The following is a 24,187-nucleotide window of genomic DNA, read 5'->3' as shown; positions in this document are numbered from 1 at the left end:
ATCACAAGACCATTACATCATGCCCAGCAGAGCCTCAATTACATCATGGTCATGGGACAGTCACAAGATACCCACGGGTATGTAACACTAACCCTCATATTTTTTGAGAAGAGATATTCGGACTACTTACACTACTTAATTTATATAAATTATCCCCTAGTCTCTTTTGCCCCAGTGAAAGCAAATCTAGTATATCGAATCCCTCTCCATAATTAAAGTGCTCTAATTCAGGCAAAGTCCTGGTGAATCTCCTCTGCACTCTCTCCAGTGCAACCACATTCTTCTTACAGGGTGGCAACTAGAATTGTACACAATACCTCAACTGTACCCCAATCTGGTGTTCACAAAGTTGCATTTGTCCCATATTTTGTATTCTGTGCCCTAACCTACAAAAGCAAGCATGCCATATGCACAATAATGTTTCAAAAAGCACGATACTGCAGATGCTGGAGATCTGAGATTTAAATCAGAAAACGCTGGAGTACTCAGCAGCAGCTGCGAAATAAATGGTCAAAGTCAGATTGAAATTTCATTCGATTCCTCTCGCATATCTAGTCCATTTTTACCTGTGCACCCTCTTTGAAGGAGATGAATCCAAAAGGTTTATTTGTGGCTAACCCAGAGTGCTTGGGAATTATTTTTGATCTGTTATTGGAAAACTCTATACTCTTGTTAACTCTTCTTATTACCAGCTTGTGATTCTGGAAGATTTGGGACTAATTGCAGAGAGAATTGTGACTGTGGAGGGGCCCCTTGCAACTCAAGAACTGGGCAGTGCATCTGCCCTGCTGGTAAAATGGGACTGAGGTGTGAAACAGGTAAGGCCATTCAAAGGCATGACTGGTTGCTTTAGTGCAGAGTTCCCAAGGTGTGGTATGCAAAGTATCTCCGAGAGATATTGTGTTGAAAGGGTTGGTCAGGGTCAGCATGCTTGGGGGGGAGGGGGAGAGGGAAGGGGGGATGTGCCAGAAGGATAAAAATGGTTGTGGAGAAGGTCGGGGTGGCCAGGCAAAGAGTTTCAGTGGGAAAATCAGAGAAAAAGATTAGCTTTATTTATCACATGGGCAATAAAACATCAAATCATGCAGTGAAATGTGTCATTATTGAGTCATCGAGCAACACAGTCCTAGGATTGTGCTGGGGCAGTCCTCAAGTGTCACCACACTTCCAGCACCAATATAGTCCACAACTCACTTGCTCTAACCAGTACATCTTTGGAGTGTGCAAGGCAACAGGCACACCCAGAGAAAATCCACAACATCATGGGGAGAACGTAAAAATTTCTTCCAGACTGTGGCGGGAATTAAGCCCATTCAGTGATTGCCTCCACCCCTGAGGCATCCTGTGGAAAATAAAGCTGAAAAAATGCTGGAGAAATGGACAGTGTTTTGAACCAAACCATAACTGTTCAATAGTTTCTGCCTGAGCTGATGATCTTTCCCATCATTTTCTATTTCATTTCAAAGTATCGGTGGGGATTGGGCAGATGATTGAGGAAGGAAGTGGAGTTCATGATTCCTCACACATAGTTCTGATTAACCCAGTCATTGAATATAATGAAGCAATGCACTTTCTTCACTGATGATAAAGAAAAGGATGTAGACCTGTTTTAGGGATCATTTGACAAGGGGAATAAGAAGGATTCATAACTGGCATTTAAGGGCTTTAAATTCCCCCAGGCCATAAGACTAATGAACTCCCTGCCACAACCTAAGTCTCATCATGTATGAAGTGCCAGTAGCGTTATACTGTTTACTTTTAAACTTGTATATGCACCTTATTATTCGCTAATTTACGTGGTAATATTACTTTATGTGCTATGCGTGTGAGTTATATGTACTGTGTTTTGCACTTTGGTCCACAGGAACTTTGGCTTGTTTGGAGATGTACATGTGTACAGTAGAATGACAATAAACTTGAACTTGAACTTAAGGCAATCAAATGTAATTCTGGAGTTGTTCCTGGCTCTAATTTTATGCTCCCCTCCCCCCAACCTCATATAATTCTAATTGGACAACACAGATTCTGAATTTCTCACATGGGGAAAATCCTGTATGGACACCCATTAATACAATCATAAAGGAAGCACATCAGTGTCTTTACTTTCTTAGGAGCTTAGGGATATTCGGCTTATCCAACAAACTTCTACTGGTTGCATTGTGGTCTAGCAATCCAATTCAAATGGACAGGGCTGTAAGAAGCTGCAAGAGTAGTGGACACATCCCAATACATCATGGACATAACCACTGCAGTTTAGCAACAGTATGAAAACTTTGACCACTTTGGACTACAATAAGCTTTTTATAATTCTAATTGTATACTTCCTTGTAAAAATTGTGTATGATTTATGTTACATTTATGCTTTTGTTGTGAACGCTCCTTATGTGAGACTGTGTGCTTGTAATGCTGCTGTAAATAGGTTTTTTTAAATGCAGTTAACACCTAGTCTTTCATGTACATGCGCATATGACAATAAACTCAAGTTTGACTTTGTTGTTGGTTCTGTCCCATCTACCTCAGTGTAATTCTCTGTGTGTTCAATCTTTTGCTTTATGTGTTTCTTCGAGGCTTATTAAATGGTGACTTTATTTGGAGCATAGGAGGTAAGAGTGCAGTTTTCAGGTGAGCTATGCATTGTGCAGACTTCTTTGGAATAACTGAAACAGTAAAATTAAGAAGACAATTCCTAATTTTTGATGAAACATTAATTACTTCTGTTCCCTGTGCACTGAAGCCTCAGTTTCTCCAATTCCAATGTCTGGATCAAGCCAAAACAAGACTATGTCTCATCAGTCTGCTGGAGGAATTCAGCTGGTCCAGAGAAGATCTGGTTCAGGTTCTAATGCAAGATGTAGACCTGAAACGTCTTCACTTCCTTTCTCTACACAAATGGTTCCTGCTATGCTGAGTTCCTCCTGCGGATTGTTTGTTACTCCAGGTTCCAGCATCTGTTGTCTCTTGTGTTTCTGATGTACCATTTGTGTGAGGGACTAATGACTGCACTGCCAGATTCAGCTCAAACCGACTCATCAGGTTCTCTGAAGATCCAACAGTGGCTGGCTTCATCAGCAACAATGATGAGTTTGCATGCAGAGAGAAGTTAGATAGGCTTGTGAAAGGGTGTGAGAATAACAGCTTGAGTCTCAACATGGACAAGGACTAGCAAGAAGGAGCTTAAGAAAGTAATTAGGAGAGCCAGAAGAAGCCTTGTGAAGGCCTTGGCGGACAGGATTAAGGAAAACCCCTAGGCAGTCTACAAGTATGTGAAGAGCAAGAGGATAAGACGTGAGAGAATAGGACCAATCAAGGGTGACAGTGGAAAAGTGTGTATGGAACCGGAGGAGATAGCAGAGGTACTTAATGGGTACATTGCTTCAGTATTCACTACGGAAAAGGAATTGTAGAGATGACTTACAGGGACTGAAAAGCTTGAGTGAGTAGATATCAAGAAAGAGGATGCCCTAGAGCTTTTAGAAAGCATCAAGTTGGATAAGTCACCGGGACCAGACAGGATATACCCCAGGCTACTGTGGGAGGCGAGGGAGGAGATTGCGGAGCCTCTAGCAATGATCTTTGCATCATCAATGGGGACGGGAGAGGTTCTTGAGGATTGAAGGGTTGCAGATGTTGTTATTTTTTTCAAGAACGGGAGTGGAGATAGCCTAGGAAATTATAGACCAGTGAGTCTTACTTCAGTGGTTGTAAGTTGATGGGGAAGATCCTGAGAGGCAGGATTTATGAACATTTGGAGAAACATAATATGATTAAAAATAGTCAGCATGGCTTTGTCAAGGGCAGGTCGTGCCTTACGAACCTGATTGAATATTTTGAGATTGTGCCTAAATGCATTGATGAAGGAACAGCAGTAGATGTAGTGTATATGGATTTCAGCAAGGCATTTGATAAGGTACCCCATTAAAGACTTACTGAGAAAGTAAGGAGGCAGGGGATCCAAGAGGGCATTGCTTAGTGGATCGAGAATTGGCTTACCCGCAGAAGGTAAAGAGTGGTTGTAGATGGGTCATATTCTGCATGGAGGTCGGTAACCAGTGGTGTGCCTCAGGGATCTGTTTTGTGGTCTTTTCGTGATTTTTATAAATGACCTGGATGAGGAAGTGGAGGGATGGGTTAGTAAATTTGCTGATGACACAAAAGTTGGGGCTGTTATGGATCATGTGGAAGGCTGTCAGAGGTTACAATGGAACATTGATGTGATCCAAAACTGGGCTGAGAAGTGGCAGATGGAGTTCAACTCAGATAAGTGTGAGGTGGTTCATTTTGGTAGGTCAAATATGATGATAGGATATCGTATTAATGGTGAGACTCCTGGCAATGTGGAGGATCTTGGAGTCTAAGTCCATAGGATACTCAAAGCTGCTGTGCTGGTTGACTGTGGTTAAGAAAGCATACGGTGCATTGGCCTTCATCCATCGTGGGATTGAATCTAGGAGCCAAGAGGTAGTGTTGTAGCGATATAGGACCCTGGTCAGACCCCACTTGGAGTACTGTGCTCCATTCTGGTAGCATCACTACAAGAAGGACGTGGAAACCATATAATGGGTGCAGAGGAGATTTAGAAGGATGTTGCCTGGATTGGGGAACATGCCTTATGAGAATAGGTTGAGTGAACTTGGTCTTTTTTCCTTGGAGTGATGGAGGATGAGAGATGACCTGATGGAGGTGTATAAGATTATGAGAAGCATTGATCATGTGGATAGTCAGAGGCTTTTTCCCGGTGCTGAAATGGCTAGCATGAGAGAGCACAGTTTTAGTGCTTGGAAGTAAGTACAGAGGAGGTATCGGGGTAAGTTTTTTATGCAGAGAGTTGTGAATACATGGAATGGGCTGCCGGCGACGGTAGTGGAGGTGGATAAGATAGGGTCTTTTAAGAAACTTTTGGACAGGTATGTGGAGCTCAGAAAAATAGTGGGCTATGGATAATCCTTGGTAATTTCTAAGGTAAGGACATGTTCAGCCCAACTTTGTGGGCCGAAGGGCCTGTATTGTGCTGTAGGTTTCTATGTTTGTAAATGATTGTGGACTTCAGGAAGGCACAGGACAACTGCACTCCATGCAGATCAATGGCTCTGCTGTGGAGAGAGTGAAGAGCACGTAGTTTCTTGGTGTGCTCCTGACAGTTGATCCAACCTGGACCCACAACACTTCCTCATTAGTCATGATGGCACAGTATCGTCTACACTTTTTGAGGCGTGCAAGGCTCCCGATTGTAACAACTTTCTACAGATCGCTCTCGAGAGTGTCCTGACTGGCTGCATCATTGTGTGCTGCAGAAGCTGCAAAGTATCGAACCACAGGACAGTAAAAACCACAGAGAGGATCACTGGGGTCTTACTCTCCCCGTTTGTGACACTTGCTGGGAGCATTGTACACAAAGGGCCTGAAGCTTTGTTGAGGTTCCCTACCAGACATCAGGAAGGAGTTACAGGAGTGTCAGGTCTCGGACTGCCAGACTGGGTAACAACTTCTTCCCTCAGGCTGTGAGACTAATGAATACCCTGCCACCACTGAGGTTTCATGACTCGGACAGCGAGCTGTTTATCTGTGCCGTGCCCTACACCCACTTTGAATTATACCCTATTAACATATAGTTTTATGTGTGGGGTGTGTGACATATTTTTTAATGGGTGCATCATGGTCTAGAGGAACATGGTTTCATTTGGCTGTATATATGTACAATCAGATGACAATAAACTTGAACTTAACATTGAAATAAAATGCTGTTAGAGAGGAGTACAAGGTTCATTTAAACCATGATTAACGTTCCTCCTCTAACGTATTTTTAGGGAATATTGCAACACCCATGAACCCAGCATGCCTGCCACAAGCACAAAACACAACAATACAACACATGTATCACTCACTTCTGTACATTGGGTATATAAAGCATGTCTAGTGTAAGGTAATGTTTTCACCTTGCACCCCTCTTTGGCAAATATCAATGGAAAAACTGGCAATTTCCAGTTCAAAGTAAATTTATTAGTAAATTACACATACAGTAGTCACCATATATGACTTTGAAATTTGTTTTCCTGCAGACATTTACAGGAAAAAGAAACATAATAGTTTATGATAAACAATACTTAACAATGACTAACAAAAATCTAATGTAGAAAAGAGGACAAATCACGATGATAATAAATAAAATTTTAAATAAATAATATTGAGAACATGAGTTGCAGAGTCATTGAAGTCAATAGTTTATGGAATCAGTTCAGTGCTGAGGTGAGTGAAGTTGCTGATTCAGGACCCTGATGGTTGAAGGGTAATAATTATTTCTGAACCTAGTGATGTGGGACCTCAGGCTCCCATACCTCCTGTCCAATGGTAGTAGCATGTAACCAATTTTTCCACTGGTTTTTGTCCCTTCCTGGAGAGCTACCATGGTGTGACTGAATACTGGGCATATCAGGTGCAAGTTATTATAGTGAACACTTTGACAATATTTATAGCATGAATATCAAATATGCCTTTTCTTTTGATTACCCCAGAATGCCCAACTGGCTACTGGGGCCTAAACTGCCAGTTCCCTTGTCAAGTCTGTGAAAATGGAGGTGTTTGCAACAAGGAATCGGGAACCTGTGACTGTCCGGCGGGATTCACTGGAGCAATGTGCCAGGATGGTGGGCATCAGTGTACAGTATCTCTGCAATTTGTTTGTTCAGTTGAGGTGCTTTGGTTCATTATTACTGCTTTTAAACCAGTAATCTGTGTAACATGGACACATCTAGTTGTACTTTCCATTTTTTTTGAATTAATATTGGCCTTTCCATTGAGCAGTTCTCTCTAACTTAAAATAGTTAACAATGAACTCTGTTAAACTGGCTTGAAATTTTGATGGTGCCGGGTGAATGGGTTTTTCAGGCAATTGGTTGTTACTCCTGTAAATAGAGCAAAACATTTTTATTTCACTTTTTTCAGATGTTACAGAATAGAACGGTTAACTTTACACTGAATCCAGTTAAGTTTAAAGGAAGTGAGAGAAACACGGTCCTGTTACTTTTAAAATGGGCCAAGGTTAATAGAAAGGAGAGTTTCAGGGAATGGTCAGCAACAGAACTGGTGTGTGAAAGTGACCTTGGATCTGTGGCCTCAGAATGTGTGTGTGTGGGTGTGAGTGGGAGTGTGGGATTGGGGCCTCTGGGGGGGGGGGCTGTGTGTGTGTGTGTGTGTGTGTGTGTGTGCGCGCGCACGCGCGCGCATGAGTACAGTATCTGTATGTGTCGGAGTGTGGGATGTATGATCGAGTGTGGAATTTGGGGTGAGCGTGTGTGTGTATGTTTTTGTCAGTGAGTGTGGGATTTGGGGCCTTTGTGTGTGTGTTGTCTGGCAGTGTGGGATTTAGTGCCTTGGTGGGTGTGTATGTATGAGGAAGTGTAGGATTTGGGGGGGGGGGAAGAGAGAGAGAGAGAGAGAGAGAGAGAGATATATATATATATATTTGGGGCCTTAGTGTGTGCATCAGGGAGAGCAGAGGAATCAGCATCCAGTGGGCCAATTGTCAAACCATCTTGAACAATCATAATCTTCCTTTTCATTCTGCAATATTGGTTCATGGGTACTTGCAGCTTTTTGTTGACTCAGATGGTGAGATTTGCTTCACAAATTTCCTTCAGGCAACCATCACATTGGAGGTGCAGTTGAAACTACTCAGCCAGCATACTCATCCCCTTTATAGCACAATGTGTGCAGGGACAGCCACTGATTTGGTTTCACTTCTTCCCTGACCCAAAGAGGCTGAGGTCAGATCTCATGCACCAACAACTGGTGCAACTGCAACTAGCCAGCATCCAAATTGCTGCTATCTGTGGCTGGGTACTTCAGATACTCATCTGTTGTTATCCACCATTGCATCCAAAATGGGTTAACTAGCTCTCTCAGATCAGAGGGAGTACTCCTTTTACTGAGTTAGGAGAATATGAGTTCAGATATACTTCCAGAAAGTTAAACAGCATAAACTAACCTGGCACTGGTAGCGAAGTGGTTAGCACAATGTTTTACAGTACCAGCGACCCGGGTTCCATTCCCGCTGCTGTCTGTAAGGAGTTTGTACATTCTCCCCATGGCTATGTGGATTTTCACCGGGTGCTCCAGTTCCATCCCACAGATGTACCGGTTGGTAGGCTAACCGGTTGTTGCAAATTGTCCTGCGATTAGGCTAGGGTTAAATCAGGGGTTGCTGGGCAGTGCAGTTCGAAGGGCTTGAAGGGCCTATTTCATGCTTTAACTCAATAAATGAAAACCTGGAGGGAATGCTGCAGTCTCCTTCTGATGGGATCTTAAACCCAGGACCTGCCTGCGCTCTCAAGCAGACATCAACGAATCCATAGGACCATTCAAAGAAGAAGAAAAGATTAGCTTTATCTGTCACATGTACAGTGTATCGGAACATTGAAACATGCAGTGAAATTTGTTTTTTCAAGTCAATGACCGACACAATCCAAGGATTATGCTGGGAGCAGCCCTCAAGTGTCACAATGCTTCCAGTGTCAGCGTAGCATGTCCACAACTTCCTAATCTTAACTTTTAACTGCATATCTTTAGAATACTGGAGGAAACCGAAAAATGCAGAGAAAACCCACACAGTCACGAGGAGAACATACAAACTCCTTTCAGATAGCTGGGAATCAAACTCCAACTGGTGATCACTGGTGCTAAAATACATTATGTTAAATGCCACATTATGCCCTGGTGTAATCCCCAAACCCTAGGCAATCTGCATCCATCAACACATCTCCCGTTTGACAACATTGACTAGTCAACCAGGAGCTTAGGACTGTGAAAGATGATGTATTTTTTACCACATTGCTTAAAATCATAAGATACAAGAATTAACTTAACCTTGCAAAATAATGAAATATTAGAACTCTGGAAATTAGCACACAGCTGGCATAAAACAATAGATGTGTGAATGTGCCACAGCCAACGGAGTTCTCAAATTTTACAATCTAGTCTTGTCTTGGTTTACTCTCAGCTTGCTCTCCTGGTTATTATGGACCGGCTTGTCAGCATCAGTGCCACTGTGAAAATGGCGTCCTGTGTAACAGTGTAACTGGCGACTGTATCTGTGGTCCTGGTTGGATGGGGCCTGACTGCAAAGCAGGTATGTTACACCACTGGAATTACTGACTCCACTCTCCAACAGATAATGTAAAAGCCTGTTAGAAATCTCATCTACAAGAGTGTCATTATGGAGCTGAAATTAACTTTCATTAGGAGAGATAAATTGGCAGTGGCCATTAGTGGGATTGTTACACATATGGAAGCTATAGAATTGGGTGCACAATCTCCTTACTTTGTTATATTGTGGACATTTCATTTTATCCTTTGGAAGAATGAATGTTGCATGAAATGTATCATTAGATTTAGGAAGGTTCACTAGATGTCACTTGTATTTGTGCCAAATGCTGAATTCAGAGGCTCATAACTGAAACACATTTGATTTTTCAAAAAGATGAAAATCTCCTCAGGGCTTTCTTGTGTCTCTGCTGATGTGGGCTGTGGGTGTTACTGTGAAATGATGATATCAGATATTGAGGTTGTTATTATTGGAAGAGCCTTGGATATTTGATGAGGCCCCTATTCCAAGCTGCAATTTGCTGACTGGCAATTTTAAACAGTGTGAGCCCAGTACTCTCTGTAAGAATAAAGGGCTGGGAAAGGGGCTGTCTGTGTGCACACATGTACTTCTAATGTGTAAACACGAGGAAATCTGCAGATGCTGGAAATTCAAACAACACACACAAAATGCGGGTGGGACACAACAGGCCAGGCAGCATCTATAAGGAGAAGCGCTGTCGCCGTTTCGGGCTGAGACCCTTCATCTGGTCCTGACACAGATTGTGTGTGTACTTTTAATGTGTGTTTGAACCAGCCAAGAGGCGGGAAGAATAAGGAACAATGTTCTAAAAGATCTGCTTCAGGCTATGACAACATGCTTCATTCTAACCATAGATTGTCCTTGTGTCTTATGGCTAATTCAAAGCGACATGTTCTTAAGGTGCTTGGAAGAAAGTATAGTGGGGATATCAGGGGTAGGCTTTTTACACGGAAAGTGGTAGGTGAATAGAAAGTATTGCTGGAGTGGAGGTAGAGACAGATACATTAAGGGTCTCTTAGATTGGCAATAGATGAAAGGAAAATGGGGGGGCATTGTGGGAGGGAAAGGTTAGGTTTATCTCAGATTAGGTTAAAGGGTTATTACAACAATTGCCCGTATAAAGGAGATTATATAAAAATAAAAGCAAGCATGGGGAAGTTAAACTACAACAAAATAACAATTCTACACCCTAATGCAACTGGGTCCAGACCACAAATGAACTGACTCTTAAACATCTTCTGAAACGGCCTAGCAAGCCGATCACCTGATGGACAATTGGCTTGTTGCCTTGTCAGTGGTGAGCAGATCTCCAAAATAAAAGAATGAAAGTGATCAAAAGCTTATGAAAGACTAATGGGGTCAAGTTTGAACCACGGGAAGACTGTAATTTACTTTGGCAATACCTTCTCTAGAACATGGATGATGAGTATGCATGTCACTCGGCTGAGGCCTGAGGCTGCCTCCTGCCAGCCAGTGCAATGCTGCCGGGCCCTCCATCTCACATGGCCACTTTCTCACCATAACTTCTTTCTCTTCCACAGCTTGTGACGTGGGCCGATGGGGACAAGGCTGCAAGAATCTGTGTGACTGCAACAGTACTGACGGGAGCTGTAATCCTGTGACTGGCCACTGTCTGTGTGAGGCGGGTTATAATGGGGACCATTGTGAAAACAGTAAGCTTCAGGAGTTTGCGTAGACCTCAATCTCTGCTGTCTCTGAGAAACTACAAATCACCATAGTACAAATCCAGAAAATACATTCAAAATACACATTTTAACATGTATAAGACAAAATATTTATTAATCCAGCACATCTTAGTAGTGAATGGTTAAAGGGTAAGGATAGATCCTTTCCCTGGCATTATGCTGAGACCAATGTTGTTTAGATGAAAGTAGCCTCAAAGGGAATGGCACGTCAAAGCCCCCCATGTGTTCAGTGTGCCTTGGTATTGGTATTAGTTTATTATTGTCACATGTACCAAGAAACAGTGAAAAGTTTGTCTTATATACTGTTCATACAGATCAAATTATTACTAGGTGATAGAAGGCTTGACCCAATTGCAAAGCAACAGAGATGATTTAGTGGTGAGTGATCAGTTTAATAATAAACAGCAAAATAACAAGCCATGAGGAGCCATAAACAAGAGAAAATGGATACTTAACATGACAAGGCAACAAAGTGACTGTAGGCTGAGAGCAACTGGGTCACATGCTGTGGATCAGAGATGGGTTTAAATGGGCTGCAGGCGATGAGTTGGAAATGGGTGGAGGTGACTCCTGTTAGTTGGAGGAGTCTTGCAGTTGGATCCAGGACTCCTTGTACCGGGCACACACCTCACATGTCTGCACGTACTGCTGAATCTCTTTCATCATTCTGGGCAACCAGTATCTTCTCTTGATAAACTCGAGGGTCCTAGAGATCCCTGGGTCACTTGTCATTTGTCATTCTTGACAAGTGTCTGCATTGGAACACCTGGAACTGGACAGAACTTGGGGTGAACAGCCAACCTGAAGGACTGTTCTAGGAGTCTCCCCTTGAAATTGGGACTTGTGGATAAGACCATTGATTCCCCATCAAATTGGTGCTACCCTTGGCTTGGGGCAAAATGGTGGTAGGCTGCTCCTCTTGTATGGATTCATCAAATGGATGGGACAAAGGGTTTGGTTTCTGTTTTTTATTCAGGATGAAATTAAAGCAGTTAAAGAACAAAGACGACCTGGCCTCTCTGGAATTCAATTTCTTGGCCTTCTGAATACAAGCCAGGTTCTTGTGGTCTGTCCAAAAGATAAAAGGGTTCTTGGCTCCCTGTAGCCAGTGACGCCATTCCTCCAAAGCTAGCTTAACCATGAGAAGCTCTCAGTTCTCGATGTTATAGTTTTTCTCTGCCGGGGATAGCTGCCTGGAGAAGAATGCACATGGGTACAGTTTACCGTTGAAAGGTGATTGTTGAGACAACATTGTACCCACTCAATGTTTGAGGCATCCACCTCCAAGATGAAGGGAAGGTCAGGGTTAGGTGAAACCAAAATGGGAGCTGATGCGAACCTTTGTTTCTCTGAAACAGCAGCCTCCACTTCGGTAGTCCAGATAAAAGGGCTCATGGGTTTCTTAGTTAGCGCTTTCAGTGGAGCTGCCACTGAGCTGAAGTTCCTGATGAAATTCCAGTAAAAGTTTACAAACCATGGGAATCATTGGACTTGTTTGATGCTGGATGATTGTGGCCAGTCTGGGCCTTGGTAGGGTCCATTTTGAGTTTGCCATTGGAAATGATGAAACCCAAAGATGAAACAGTCATCATGTGAAATTCAGACTTCTCCGGCTTAACATAAAGTCCATGGTCTAGAAGCCTCTTCAAAATGTCCCTGACGTGAGTGACATACTCGTCCACGGACTTTGAGTGGTTAGGATATTAACCAAGTAGACGAAAGCATGCTTATGGAGATTATCCCGGAGAACATCGTTTATTAAGGCCTGAAGAACTGCTGGAATGTTCACAAGACTGAAGGGCATAACCAGGTACTCATAGTGCTCCAATGGTGTATTAAATATGGTCTTCCACTCATCTTTCCTTATATGGACCAGATTGTATGCACTCTGCAGGTCCAGCTTTGTGAATGGGCTTGCCTGCTCAAACATCTCGAAAGCCGTATTCATGAGTGGAAGGGGAAAACAGTTCCTGGCCATTAGTGCTAAAACCCCCTATAATCAATGTATGGCTGCAGGCTCCCACCTGTTTTTACGAAGAAGGCGTCACCAGCTGGTGAGGTGAAGAACCAAATGAAGCCCATGGCAAGAGCCTCCTCTATATAACCCTCCATTGTGCTTCTTTCTGGGCCTGAGATTGTGCACAATTGACCCTGCAGGGGACAAGTACCAGGCAGCAGGCCTATAGCACAGTCGTAGGGTTGGTGCAGTGAAAGTCGAGGTCTCTCCCTTGCAGAAGACCACTTCCAAGCCCTTGTAGATGGAAGGGATTTCAACTAGCTTGAGTGTTGGAATCTCCTCCGGACCTTCCTTTGAGGACAACAGGGGTGATTGACAAGCCTCTGAGTCCCTTCCCGAGGTTCACAAAACTCATTCATAGAAACTGTGGCCAACTCAGAATCCATATCTCAGTCTGTATCCTCGGGCGACAGCAGCAAGGTGTTACAGATGGTCCTTGGCCCCCTGGATAAAGCTGCAAGAATTGGCGCAGAGGAGACTTTTTGTTCCCCAAGATCTGGCAGCTGGATTCCTTTGGCTTAGCTGCTTGGGCATCTTCTTGGTCTTCTCCTGAATAAGACATTCACTTTCCTTAGTTCCAGTGCAGTCCCATCTAGACAGGGTCAGGATACACACAATCCCATTGGCCAGTACCAGCCTGTCTGTCCTTGAGGGCAGGACTAGTTCTCCAGAAGACCTTAGGTCTTCACACTGAAGGCCACTCCCTTGTTGGTTGTTGATCTCGGGAGTGTCTAGGGGTCGGAACACCACGCCACAAACATACCCTTTTACAATGACTGGTCCATGCAATGATTCTGCCCTCCCTCCAGTCCACAGATGGGTTATGCTGAGACAGCCAAGGGTGCCTGAGGACCAGGAGTGTGAGTGGAGAGCCAGTAATGTAGAAGCTAATGTCTTCCACATGATCCCCTAACTTCATCTGAAAAACCACACTCTGTTGCTGGCTCTAGCAGTGATGAAACACGTTCCTCATGGTGGCCATGAATTTCTCTGAATCTGAGCAAACTTCTAACCTTCATTCCTAATGCGCAGTGGTCCAGGCCAGGACTATTCCAGTCTGAAGAGAGATAATGAAGGCCACCTTTCTGCGCTCTGAAGTGACAGGGACAGCTGGGTTTGAACACTAACGAGCACTGAGTGAGGAAGCCCCGGCAAGAGCCCGGGTCACCAACCAACCTCTCCAGTGTTGGAAGATGGACCGGCTCTGTGGAGTGACCAACCGGCTCTCCCAAGTGACTCTGGCTTCCTCCTTGTGAAGGCTGATAAACGGCCAGCTGGAGCTTGTGTATCTCCAGGCTGTGTCCAAAATCTCGCTGTGGCTGGTCACAGCGGATGAAGGATTCTGATACCCCTTTGGGCTCATACTGGCCTAATCATACTGTGATGAAAGTCCTTGATGAGGATGGTTGGAGTACCCAAGACTAGGATCAAGACGCCCGATAAAACTGTATTGAGAACTGAGCACAAAACACCAGGTGATATCTCTGGTTGGGTTTACGATTGAGCACTGGAGATCTGTCCAGATGCTCTTCAAACACTCAATTCTTGGTGGCCAAAGGATGATTGCTTATTAGCATGATGGTCCTGAACTCTCGCGCCAGCTATCCGTATTCCAGAGTGTTAGGGCGTCTCAACCTCGGAGGTCGGCGTGGCTGGGTGCACGGCATAACATTGGCCCTTGGATTGAGTGCTGCATGTATTTGGGACCCTGTATTGTTCCTCTACAAGGGGTGTGACATAAGTAGGAAGCAAATGCAAGGCAACTGAAATTTGTTAAACATCAACAGCTTGTCAGTGATAGGCATAGTCATGCTTAAAATATCTTAAATCCCAGCAGAGGTGAGTGATGATGCTGAAGTTAGTCACGTCTTTGGGGATTTCCTGGTGTTATTGGACTAATGCCCTGCTCAGCTGCTTTACAGTTCTAACTCGGTCCTCTTCCAGCTCACTCAGCCTTTACCGTGCTGCCTCTGCCAGCTCACATTGTTAGAAACAACCCTCCCTACAGGGTGATGTAGACGCTGTTGAAAGGAAGGTAACAGATTGTTATAAATTAGAGAAATTGGTGAGGACATTAACCCTTGGCTAACAACCTGTTGTAGATGTGTGGCATTAGTTGTCCTTTACACCAACCTTCATACATTCTGCTCCACAATCTCTTTTACCAAGCAGCAATGGATAGCAGGATCAAGGAAAAACCATCATCCCCATGTTGTCTGTTATCCCGGCTTGGAAATACATTACTTGTCCTTTATTATTGTTGGATCCAACTCGCAGGACTCCCCAACCAGTTGTGCTTTGTGAATTCCTTCATCAGAAATACTATAGCAGTTTAATAAGTTAGTTCACCACTACCTTCTCAAAGACGTTTTAGCTCTGGGCAGTAAAGGCTGGCATTTCCAGTGATGCCCAGGCACTGGAAAATGGGAAAAAAAGAGAAATGTTTATTTATAGTATAGTGGGTTATCAGAGGTAGATATTTTTTTACATAGAAGTGGTAAATGCATGGGAACACCCTATTGGGATAGTGGTGGAGGCAGATTTATTAGCGACATTAGGGACATGGACAAAAGAAAAATGGAGGGTTATGGGACAGAAAGATTAAATTGATCTTGGAGTAGGTTAACGGTTTGGCACATCATCTTTGGCTGACAGGTCTCTATTGTGCTGCACTTGTCTCAGAGTTATAGAACACTACAATACATAAAAAGGCTCTTCAGCCCATCTAGTCTATGCTGAATTATTAATCTGCCTTGTGTCACCACCTGCACCCAGACCATTGCCCTCCATACCCCTTCCATCCATGTACCTATACAAATTTCTCTTAAATGTTGAAATCGACCCTGCATCCACCACTTGTGTCACACTCTCACCACCCTCTGAGTTCTTCCTCATGTTTCTCTTAAGCATTTCACCTTTCACCCTTAACCCCTGACTTCTAGTTACAGACTCACCCAACCTCAGTGAAAAAAGCTCGCTTATATTTACCCTATCTATTCTGCTCATAGTTTTGTACACTGCTGTCAGATCTCCCCTCAATCTTCTACGCTCTCGGGAATAAAGTTCTAACCTATTCAACCTTTCCCTATAACTTTGGTTCTCAAATCCCAGCAACATCCTTATAAATTTTCTCTGCACTCATTCAATCTTATTTACATATTTTCTATAGGTAGGTGACCAAAGTTGCACACAACACTCCAAATTCGCTTCACCAACAATTCAACAATTTCAACATAACTTCCCATCATCTGTACTCAATACATTGACTTATAAAGGCCAATGTGCCAAAAGCTTTCTTTATGATTCTATTTATTTGTCATGTCACTTTCAAGGAACTATGGATCTATATTCTCAGATCCCTTTGTTCTACTGCACTCCTACCCTGGCTGGTCCTACCATATTGCAACATCTTGCATTAAATTCCATCTGCCGTTTCTCAGCCCATTTCACCAACTGGTTCCAAATCCCATTGCAGGCTTTGATAATCTTCTTCGCTGCCCACTACACCCCCAGTCTTGGTGTCATTTGCACATTTGCTGATCCAGTTTACCATATTATCACCTAGATGACTGATATAGATGGCATAGAACAATATAGACCCAGCACTGATCCCCGTGGCACACTACTAGCCACAGGCCTCCAGACAGAAAGCTGAGCCACCGATGTGCTGTTGGAATCCTTGTGAATAAACTGTTCGCCGTCTCTACATCGGAGTCTGCCTTTCCTCCACATTTGGGTTCTGACATTGCCAGCACACGTTGTGACAGCGCTAGATGAATTCTGTAGGTCAGGCAGCATCTGTGGAAGGAAAACTTACTTCGTCCCTTCTCGTTCCTTTTTATACTGTCTATCTCCCTTATCCCTTTCAGTCCAGATGAAGGGTCTCATTCCAGAACATTGACCGCCTGACCTGCTGAGTCCTTCCAGCATTTTGCTTATTGCTTAAATCAAAAGTCTGTGAAATTGAATGTTTTGAGGAGACTACAGGTGACAGCAGAGAAAGAGAGTTTCTCCCCAACGCCACCCCCATCTCCCCCTAATGCCATGGAGCTTTCCAAAGAGTTGGTGGACTTGTCACGAATGCTTATGGGGGCATTAAACGGACTATTGCAAGAATATTAATTAACTGTTTACTGAAAGATGTTTATGGGGGTGGGGTATTGAGGGGGTGGGGTTCAGTGACTGATTGTGGTAGAGCAGCTCATTGGTCTGTGTAACTAGAATCGGTCCTCACGCTCTCGTCCTTGTGTGCAGAGTGCCCTGTTGGAAGCTACGGTCCACGATGTGAATCCATCTGCCGGTGTAAAAATGGAGCAACTTGCGATCACATCAGCGGGGCGTGCACCTGCGCAGCTGGTTGGATGGGAACCTTCTGTGAAAGACGTAAGCTGTGACTTTGTACTTCTCACTTCCTTTTTATTGAAGCGTCCCTGTTGTACTGCAAATGACGTGGGAATAAACAGCACCCTTAAGGCAGTGAGGAGCAAGGATGGAGAGCTGTGGAGCCCCTGCTCAGACCTCCATTGGTGATGCTGATGACAGTGCTGCAAGCAGCTTCTTTGATTGGAATTTGGCCTGGACTTGGCCGAGTGGATATCTCATTAGTTCCCCTTCTCCCTAGTTCAGATCCTCAGCCTGAACTTCCTGCTGGAGGGAATGTTCACAACATACAAAAGCATTCAAGACCATTAAAAATGAATAAAAGAACAAAAAAGATCAAGATGACTTACAAACAATTGAAAAGAATCTTGAAGACATATAAGCAATTAAAAATGTTACAGCAAGTTCAGATGAATCAGAAACAGGTTTATTGTAACAAACATAATCTGAAATTTGCTGGTTTGTGTCAGCAGTACAGTGCAATACACTAAAAATTACTATATTACAATAAGAATTATATAAAAAATAAATCATCATCTTCATTACATGCTGTTCCTGGGTTCATAGATTGTTCAGAAATCTGATGGTGGAGTGGGAGAAGCTGGTCCTAAAACGTAGAGTGTCTGTCTTCGGACCCTTGTACCCACCTCCCTGATGGTGGTAATGAGAAGAAGGCTTGTCCTGGGTGGTGAGTGTCCGTAATGATGGATGCTGCCTTTCTGAGGCATCGCCTTTAGAAGATTTCCTCTGTGCTGGGGAGGCTAGTGTCCAAGATGGAGCTGGCCAGGTTCACAACCCTCAGCCCTTACTGGTCCTGTGTATCGGTGCTTTCATATCATGGTGATGTGACAAGTTAGAATCCTCTCCATGGTACATCTGTAGAAATTTGCAAGAACCTTTGGTGACGTTCCAAGTCTCCTCAATGCCTAATGAAATATAAGTGCATCTATACGTTGGGCCTAGGATAGAACTTCAGAGATGTTGACACTCAGAAGCTTTGAAGTTCTACCATGTGTCCAGCATTTGATGCAATTACAATGAGGGGATACCAGTGACCATATTTCATTAGGATTTTGTATCATTCTGTATGTTCCTTCCAGCAATAAACCTAAAATAACCTGGAGAAAGATCACTGCATACTTTTCCAAGTGTAACCATGAACACGTCTATGCTGCAAAGCTGCAGTGCAGAGTTTTGAGGTAGACTGTACATATAAATTTGCTGGCAGCGATCTATCAGCAGAGGTCATGAAATTTTATTTATGTGAATAAATACTGGCTGTTAGACCATAAGACGTAGGAGCAAAATTAGGCTATTTGGCCCACTGAGTCTGCTCCGCTATTCAATCATGGCTGGTCCTCTTTTTTCTCATCTCCTCCTCAACCCCAGTTCCCAGCCTTCTCCCTGTAACCTTTGATGCCATGTCCAATCAAGAAGCTACCATTCTCTGCCTTAAATACATCCAGTGACCTGACTTCCACTGCTACACGTGACAACAAATTCCACAAATTCACCACCCTCTGGCTAAAGGTATTTCTCTGCGTCTCATAATATTCCCCTTTTGACTTGCCTTTTCTCTTTCCTGTTGTAACCTGTGTTCCACATCCCAGCCACTGTTGGGAGGCCTGTATATAATTGCCATCAACGTCCTTTTACACTTGCAGTTTCTTAACTCAACCCACAGGTTCAACATCTTCCGATTCTATGTCCCATCTTTCTACTGATTTGATGCCATTCTTTAGCAGTAGGTCCACACCACCCGCTCTGTGTACCTTTCTATCCCTCGGATACGAAGTGTAGCCCTGGACATTCAGCTCCCAACTACAGCCAGCCACAATTCAGTGATTCACCATGGTACTGCTGGCATTTCCCACCAAGGCTCAAGCTTTGGCCCATTTTGTCCTCAGGTTCCTCACAGAAGGCCAGGAAGGTACTGAGTGTTGGAGGTAAAAAAGGGGGTTTAACTAGAAGTTTATAACAAGGAATTCACTCAAACAGTAGGACAAGAAAAATGCTGCAGAGTCAGAGAAGCTGTGATTTGAGAAAGTGGTTGTGGGATTAGACAATATTGTACAGCTGGTGAGTAACGGTGAGAGATATACTATTTGCACTCATTTATCTGGGCACCATTCTGCCAGTCTTGCATATGGCACTTAAAGGGGATGTGGGGTATCCTCTGGTTTTAAAATCTCAGCCCATCAGTTGACTAATTTGCCTGATGCTGATGTAGACCTCAGAATTCCTTCTTGAGGATAGATCTTGTTTCAGAGTCATTATTATCCAGTGCATAGCACTGTCACTGTCTCACAGCTCCAGTGATCCATGTCAATCACCAGCTCTGCTTCTGTCTGTGTGGAGTTTGCACCTTCTCCCTGTGACTGTCTGGGTCAGAATCAGGTTTATTATCAGTATCATATGTCATGAAACGTAGCAGTACAGTGCAATATATAAAATATTCTATAAATTATTATAAGTTTTATATATAGTACAAAAAGAGAGCAAAAGTAGTGAGATAGTTCATGGATACGAGAGTCAATACTGTCCGTTGTAGTTGTTCCTGGTTAGTTTGATGGAAAAGAACAGTAAAGTTGCCTATAAAGTACCTCTTAGTAACTAATTATGAACAGCTTACCCCAGCTAAATTTGACTGCTTGCTAAGTAACCTAAACTTGGATAAAATCTCCTAGTTTGGCTGGTTTACATCTTGCTGCTCACCTGGTTTGTGACTGCAATCTGCTTATGATTTAGTCCTTTGCCTCATCTGGAGTCTCTCGAGAGGGATCCATTTCCACAATGCAGATCTACCCTTCCAGGTCCATGTTGACTTGTCAATTGTCAACACGTGTTCAGGAATGCTGGGGAATGTGTTTGTCTCAGTTACAAATTACAGTTACAGCTCTGCTGCAGAAGTACCCGTCTGTAATATTCCCCAGTTCAATGTTGCTTAAGTGCGACATTCCACACCTCGAAATCAGGGCGAGTTCGAGTTGTGACGCAAGCTTTTCAGTCTTTTACTGGTGTCAGTTGTAGATTACAATAACGCATTGTAAAGTGAAATTCCACAGTACTATTGATGGAGTGCTGTGTTCTTTGGGATGAAACAGAGAAGCATGGCTATAACTATCCTCCTATGCAGATATAAAAGGTGCCACAACCCTATACAGCAAAGAGTAGTGTCACTGTTTCTCCACCAGCCTTGCTTACACTTGCATTGTGTGGTTTGTGGTATCTTGCAGAGGGGAAAATATCTGGTTTGCTTTTAACAAGGCAACTGTGATGGAAGTTCAAATTAACTTTATTACCAAAGTACATATATGTCACTACATACTATGATGAGATACATTTTCTTGTGGGCATTTACAGGAAAATAAAGAAGTAGAATAGAATTTATAAAAAACAAAGATTAACAAAACAACAAACATGCAAAGCAAGACAAATAATAAACACAAGTAAATAAATAATACTGTCAACATGCATTGTAGAGCCCTTGAAAGTCAGTCCATAGGTTGTGGAAATGAGTTCAGCATTTAGGTGTAAGATGTTATCCACACTAATTCAGGAGCCTGATAGCTGAAGGGTAAAAACCGTTCTTGAGCCTAGTGATGTAGGACTAAAGGCACTTGTACCTCCTGCCCGATGGCTGTAGTGAGCAGAGAGCTTGCCTTGGATGGGGGTCCTTGATGATGGATGCTGCTTTCTTGTGGCAGTGTTTCATGCAGATATGCTCAATGATAATGATGCCTTTGCCTGTGATAGAATAATAGTTCATTTAATTGACTGTAAAGTGTTTAAGAATATTAGATTAGATTCAGTAGATGAATCTCAAGATTGCATAATGTATACATACTTTGATAATGTAGTTTGAACTTTGTTATAACTCCAAGCGTATTCCGATAGATTATAGTGGCTCCAAATTGTCCAGATTACTCAAGGTATCCATATGATCATAAATTGCTCATTCCAAATTGCTCAGTTGCCAGAAGTGAATATGACAATTGTGGGATGGAAACGAGATATGATTTCTCTGAGCACTGATTTATTTCCTCCTAGTTTTAGAGGTAGAGAAGTGACCAGTGTCACTGTGATGGTTTGTTTAAGAACCTTGGTAGATAGTGCCCTCCAGTGCTCTCTGACTGCGTGTGCAGTATAATGCTCCAAGCTTATAAACACATGGACACAGATGAGGAGTTATCTGTCAAATTTGGAACAGAACTTTATATTTGAAATGGAAATTCAATTGAAGTTCTGGGAAATTTTTAGACATGTACTCACATGAGCTGAGCAGAATGTATTTAATTTTTGGAAAATATTTTAAGTATTTCAGGAATTATATTTATTCACTAGTGGATTTTAACATTTGTTCAGAATCAACTCAGAGGATTTGAGTATTAACATGACAGTTTCCTAAAATGGTGTTTCCAAAACCCACGAGTCCCACAATACACAGGACGTCATACAAGGCAGACTCATGGGGCTCCCAAATTTACACAGTTACAGGTCTTACATTAGGCTTTGTATTCAGCCCTGCTGTCCATTCTATCACGTTCTTCCCTTCCTCAAAGAGTTTGTTCCATTCCAATAATATACTTTTCATCCTAACTTGTCCCATTAAACCTTTTATTCTGATTATTGGCAATATACTGTAATTATTTCTCCAGCATCTCATTCCAAAAGTCTTAGTCCTACTGGCATAAGCTTTGCTTTATCCTAACCAGTTTTATAACACCCTTGTGGATGTACAGTATATATAAACTGCATATGTGTTAGTTTGTTCCTACTTTACTGGTTATTACTTTTGAAGTATATGAAATATCACAGTTATCATTCTTCAACCATTAGGCTGCTGAACCAGCGTGATAACTTCACTCACCTCCACAATGTACCCACAACCTACGCACTCACTTACAAGTACTCGGTCTAATTGTTTATTTAATTATTTATTATTTTCACAGTTTTGACTTCTTTTGCTCTTTTGCTATTTGTCACTTTATTTAGGTGTTGTATTTTATTGATTCTATTGTATTTCTATTTTCTATATATGTACTTTGATAACAGATTTACTTTGAAATACCCTGGAAAATGTTCTTCTTTTACTGAGAAGTATGAACTAATGTGTTCCCGTGTCCTTTTAGGTGATTAATATTCCAAGTTATATAACAGTATACTGAACAAATGGTAAGCAATTATCAAACATGTTTCTGTCATGTTTCCATATGGAGGATATTTCAGAAGGCTGGAAACCGCTGGATTTTCTTCATGGCCTCCTTGTGGGAAGAATTGTGCCCTGACTGGCTGGTAATATAAAGCAGAATTAAGGACATTTATGCAGTCCCTTCAACATGGCAGAATGTTCCACAGAAAAGAGGAGTAGGGTGTAGGCCACCTGCCTTCCCAAGCTTGCCTGCCATTCAATGTGACCATGCCTGAATTGCCCTGGTTTCACATTCTCTTCTGTTACCCTGAACTGTCAACTTTCCAGTGTTCTAAAACTGGTCTTTCTCCTCTTTAACTACCTCCCATGAGGCAACCGCCACATCACTTCAAGAATTCCAGGTATTTAAACATAGAAACATAGAAAATGTACAGCACAATACAGGCCCTTCAGCCCACAAAGCTGTGCCAAACATGTCCTTACTTAGGCTTACCCATAGCCCTCTATTTTTCTAAGTTCCATGTACCAATCCAGGAGTCTCTTAAAAGACCCTATCGTTTCCGCCTCCACCACCATCGCTGGCAGCCCATTCCACACACTCACCACTCTCTGTGTAAAAAAAACTTACCCCTGACATCTCCTCTGTACCTGCTTCCAAGCACCTTAAAACTGTGCCATCTCATGCTAGCCATTTCAGCCCTGGGGAAAAACCTCTGACTATCCACACAATCAATGCCTCTCATCATCTTATACACCTCTATCAAGTCACCTCTTATCCTCCATCGCTCCAAGGAAAAAAGGCTGAGTTCACTCAGCCTATTCTCACAAGACATGCTCCCCAATCCAGGCAACATCCTTGTAGATCTCTTCTGCACCCTTTCTATGGTTTCTACTTCCATCCTCTAGTGAGGCAACCAGAATGGAGCACAGTACTCCAAGTGGGGTCTGACCAGGGTCCTATATAGCTGCAACATTACCTCTCGGCTCTTAAACTCAATCCCATGGTTGATGAAGTTGACGAACCTTCGAACATGGTTGATGCACCTTCGTCAAGATCCCTCTGATCCTCCACACTGCCAAGAGTCTTACCATTAATGCTATATTTTGCTAACATTTACCACAGTTTTTGAGAAGAAATTATTACCTGCTTAGGTTTTAAAAGACTTCCCCCTCATCTTGTAACTATATCCCTGTTGTTCAAGACTCTCCCAGTCACATAAACATCTCAACCTCTATCCTGTCAGCCTCTTCAGGATCTTTTACATTTCGATGTGATCAAACCTCAGTCTTCTAAACTCCATAAAAACAGAGGTATCCTTTTCTAATGCATGATAGGACAACACTCACATCCAAGGAGTTAACTAATGCTTCTCTGGAGCATCAACTAATAAACCATGACTTTTTAAAATCAGAATCGGAATCAGGTTTATTATCACCGGTATGTGTCATGAAATTTGTTAAATTAGCAGCAGCAGTTCAGTGCAATACATAACATAGAAGAAAATAAACAAAATAAAATAATAATAAATAAATCAATCAATTACAGTATACATATATTGAATAGATTTTAAATCGTGCAAAAAACAAATAACATATATTAAAAAAGTGGCGTAGGTAGTGTCCAAAGGTTCAATGTTGCATTTAGGAATCAAATGAGAGAGGGGAAGAAGTTGTTGCTGAATCGCTGAGTGCGTGCCTTCAGGCTTCTGTACCTCCTACCTGATGGTAACAGTGAGAAAAGGGCATGCCCTGTGTGTTGGATATCCTTAAAAATGGACATTGCCTTTCTGAGACAACACTCCTTGAAGATGTCC

General features: G+C 42.7%; 1 protein-coding gene across 1 annotated transcript in view; it reads left to right on the top strand.

Moving 5' to 3' along the window:
- Positions 1–24,187, top strand: part of LOC132404528 (multiple epidermal growth factor-like domains protein 6) — a 413,466-nt gene that overhangs the window by 341,917 nt on the left and 47,362 nt on the right. Inside the window, exons 19-23 of the mRNA XM_059988705.1 lie at positions 693–818; positions 6,510–6,641; positions 8,993–9,121; positions 10,660–10,791; positions 17,096–17,224. Coding sequence (XP_059844688.1) covers positions 693–818; positions 6,510–6,641; positions 8,993–9,121; positions 10,660–10,791; positions 17,096–17,224 — 648 coding nt within the window. The remainder of the gene's footprint in view (positions 1–692; positions 819–6,509; positions 6,642–8,992; positions 9,122–10,659; positions 10,792–17,095; positions 17,225–24,187) is intronic.

The sequence above is a fragment of the Hypanus sabinus genome, chromosome 2, assembly GCF_030144855.1.
Source record: "Hypanus sabinus isolate sHypSab1 chromosome 2, sHypSab1.hap1, whole genome shotgun sequence".
Lineage (NCBI taxonomy): Eukaryota > Metazoa > Chordata > Chondrichthyes > Myliobatiformes > Dasyatidae > Hypanus > Hypanus sabinus.
Note: the sequence above shows the minus strand (reverse complement) of the source record. Positions and strands in the feature narration are given on the sequence as shown.